This window comes from Sitophilus oryzae, unplaced genomic scaffold (assembly GCF_002938485.1).
Source record: "Sitophilus oryzae breed Bouriz unplaced genomic scaffold, Soryzae_2.0 scaffold_1639_pilon_pilon, whole genome shotgun sequence".
Classification (NCBI taxonomy): domain Eukaryota; kingdom Metazoa; phylum Arthropoda; class Insecta; order Coleoptera; family Curculionidae; genus Sitophilus; species Sitophilus oryzae.
In genome coordinates this window covers 2,370,745-2,374,535 of record NW_022146324.1, presented here as the reverse complement: position 1 = coordinate 2,374,535, position 3,791 = coordinate 2,370,745, and the positions used below count along the sequence as shown (strand labels likewise).

Below are 3,791 nucleotides of genomic sequence, written 5' to 3'. Positions count from 1 at the left end.
ATTCTATCAATAACAATCTATTATCCATCAAAGAATTAAATCGAAATGATATTAATATACAGGGTGTCCCAGAAATGAGTGCAAGTATTTTAACTGGTAATAGAATTCAACCCCAGAAACACGCCTATGAGGTTTTTTTCACGAAAAAAAAATAATTGTAAATTCGGAATATTTTGCAAAAATTTTTAGAAATATTTTTAGTTTTTAGTTAAAAAACATAATTTTTTGATAATATGGTAACATAGGTAGTAGATTAAATTTACAAGAAAGAAAATCCAGAAAAGATCCAGTGGTTCTCAAAATTTTAGTAAAAAATATTTTTGTTTTTTCAAATTTTCAAAGCAAAATATCTCCGTTATTGTGGACTTATTTGCAAAACGATAAAGAGAAAATATTTTACTTACTTTTATCGAGATCTACCACGCCTTAAAATACTTGCACTTATTTCTGGGACACCCTGTAGCCTCTTGATTTTTAGGAGAGAAAATTCAACTCCATTTTTATGATTTTTTAATTTTCTCTTAAACGGTATAGAAACTAGAAAAGTATAAACGGGATTAACCATTTTAGAACAAGTAAAAATTTTAATCAAAAATGAATGTTTCCCAAAAAGTTAATAATAACAAAGTTTTCCTCTTGTAAAGACAGTCCTGGAACATACTGTATATTTGAAATTAATTATATACATTTCAAGACCATAATTCCGGAAATATGGCGCGATGTTGAAATTCTCCTTTCCTTGTAGTGAAAACAGTCTATATAGGTATTATATTTTCATATCGCACCTATTTAAAAACCGCAATTGTTTATGAATAAAACGGTAGAGTATATTTATTTTTAAATCTATTATGGCATACAACCGAGACTTGTGATGACGTTCCTTCTCTTAAATTTAAATTTGATTACAACCTCGAAAATTGCATCCATATGTTGCTGAGTATGCGTTTACTTTAATCACTATTATTCTTAGAAATATTTAAAATTTATTAATGAAAAAAAGCAAGACATGTGTATTATAACTACGTTTCTCTATTCAAAATTAAGACTTTGATCCCAGCCCGCAAGTTTTGCGGACAATGCAGTTTTTTGGCCCCAGTCAAAATGTTTTCGCAGTGGAAAAGTTTTATTTTCCTGTTAACAATAACTACTGGTAAATATTTTCATCGTTATAGTAAATTTATCTTTATCAACAACACCCGTATTGGCGCGTGTATGTAAGTTCAATAAATTGTTTACGTACAAGCATGTTTGTTTATTATTATTTAATATTCTAATTTAAACTGCTCCCAATTTTGCTAGTCATAGGCTTTGGCTACACTGAAGAGCGGGCGGGCGTCCAGCGAGCAAGCGATTTTTCTAAACACTGGGCTACAATACAAGTGACCACCACACTGAACTTTTGCGGGCGGGCGATATTCAAGTGTGCAGCGAGCGAATTATTAAAAAACAAATCTGTTTGAATTTCGAGCGTGCGAATTTTGTGAAGGGACACCGAATTGTGACGAATACGGCCGAAGTAAATATTTATGATATGTAGAAACTTGTTTTTATTATTATTTTTGTTGTCAGTATGATAAATATAATTGAGAATAAAGCGTGACAAAATGTGTAGCAGTGGCAAAAACGTAAATAAAGAACTTCTTATATCCGAAGTGCAAACACGGAGACCTTTGTGGCAAGATAGTCATCCACTTTATAAAAACAAAAATGCTATTGAAAAAATATGGCAAGAGGTTGCTGCGGCATGTAATTGTAGTGGTAAGTATTGAAAAATAATTATAAATATAACAATTAATAGCAATAGAAATTAGGATTTTTTATTATTTACATTATACATACACACATTAATTTGTTCGATATAGTGAAATATAAATATGAATTACATTACAATAATTATCGAGGCAATTGAAATAAGTAATTTGCAAGTTCTTCACGAATTTGAATTGTTGTTGTACTTCCTCTATTATGCGCTCTGCCACCAGAAGCAGGTCGATCAGTACAGTCTAATCGTAATGACATCTGTTGCATTACTTGACAATAATGAAGATCACTGTCGCCATCTTTTTCCCTTATTAAGTTATGTAATATACAGGCGCACTTGATAAGTATGCAAGCTTTGTCAGGCAGTGTCTCTATATCTTTATTTAGAAAACGCCACTTGGCACACATTATTCCAAATGCGCATTCTATACATTTCCGAGCACTAGAGAGATATTTATTAAAGTGTTCTTTCTGAGGATTAAGAGCTCTTTTTGGATAAGGCCTCATTAAATATGTCTTCAGAGGATATGCTTCATCTCCTATTAAGAAGTTTGGTAGTTTAATATTTGTATTTGGTAGGTTGGCTGACTGAGGCACATTGAACATATTACTTTCCAAAAAATTAAATAGTGTTGATCCTGCAAAAGTCCCACCGTCACTCTGTTTACCTCACCCTCCAACTTCTATCGTCAAAATTTTTTTTATCTGCGTCAGCAACAGCTTGTAAAACCACAGAAAAGTAGTGCAAATAGTTAAAATAATGTGACCCAGAATTCGTTGGACATTTAATCTGACAGTATTTTCCATCTATAGAACCGAAGCAATTTGGAAATTTCCACCGATTATAATAGTCACCTATAACTTTTTTTAAATGTATTACAGTAGGAACTGGCATAAATTCGTCAACAAGCTCTTCCCATATAACTGCACAAGTCTCAAAAACTATTTTGCTAATTGTAGATTTTCCCATTCTGAAGGAAAACGCCAAAGATCTAAATGAAGCGCCAGTTGCCAAATACCTAAAACAAAAATAAGTTTTCATTTGTGCATATTATTTTGTATTAGTTGCATTTTTTAGTATTCCAATGATTTTATTTTCAGTTTCCGATGCAAAACTCAAATGGAAGAAATTGAAGGATCAGTTTAGAAAGGAGGTTAAAAAAATACCAGTTCCGAAATCTGGAGATCCCTCACTACCTGGGAAACCCAAATGGCAGTATTTTGACCAGATGTACTTCTTAAGAGATTTTGTCGTTCCTTTGCAGACGCAAGGGAAATTTACCAATGGAAACTAATTCGCAAACGCAAGGGACTTCACGATGGAAACGGGAGATTCAAGTGAATCCGAAAATGGACAGGAGGATGATTATAATAATATGTCTCCTCAAAACTCACATTCTTCAGGGCCATCCCACAGAGCAGCAGTAAGTGGCTCAAGTTTTAATCGACAAAAGAGAACCAAACCAGATGTCCAGGACAAGTTTTTGGAACTGGAAAATAGGAAAGTTCAGCTTTTAGAACAAGACTGCAAAGAAGAAAATGCGGATTTGCTGTTTTTTAAAAGTTTAGTACCTCATGTAGCTGATTTCACAGATTTAGAAAAACTGGAAATAAAATCTGAGATATCATCACTAATTATAAAAATGAAAAAAAGAAGCAATTAGTGGATCAGAATATTGATGATGTACAGCAAGGGGAACAAAATGTTGGTGAATTACAGCAGATAGAACATAGGGTTGTTAATGGTGTATACACAACATATCGGAAGTTGTAAAGAATAGAATGTATTTTCTTATAATTTTATAATATGAAATATACTTTGCAAACCTAAAGAGTAAATATGGTTCTTACCTTAAAGTTACCACTAGCCTTTCCTCGGCTGATATAGGCGTACGATAATTTGTTTTTCTTTTCGTAATTCTGTTTTTAATCTTGCTAAGTAAAAAATCAAACGTATTTCTAGACATACGTAGATATTCAAAGAATCTGTCAGGAAAATCTCTTAACTCAAAATACAGGTGATGAAATTC

The 3,791-nt window shown here is 32.3% G+C and overlaps 1 protein-coding gene across 1 annotated transcript; it reads left to right on the top strand.

Moving 5' to 3' along the window:
- Window positions 1-1,335: 1,335 nt before the first annotated feature.
- On the top strand, window positions 1,336-3,056 carry LOC115880614 (transcription factor Adf-1-like). The gene is made up of 2 exons (XM_030897889.1): window positions 1,336-1,758; window positions 2,863-3,056. Exons 1-2 carry the CDS (start codon window positions 1,605-1,607, stop codon window positions 3,054-3,056), a joined length of 348 nt encoding a protein of 115 aa, XP_030753749.1. The 5' UTR covers window positions 1,336-1,604.
- The last annotated feature ends 735 nt before the right edge of the window (window positions 3,057-3,791 follow it).

Bases quoted from the DNA above. Each gene is read 5' to 3' on its own strand.
- LOC115880614 (XM_030897889.1), top strand. From the start codon at position 1,605: ATGTGTAGCAGTGGCAAAAACGTAAATAAAGAACTTCTTATATCCGAA. The intron at 1,759-2,862 runs GTAAGTATTGAA...TTTTATTTTCAG, and splicing joins TGCGGCATGTAATTGTAGTG to TTTCCGATGCAAAACTCAAA.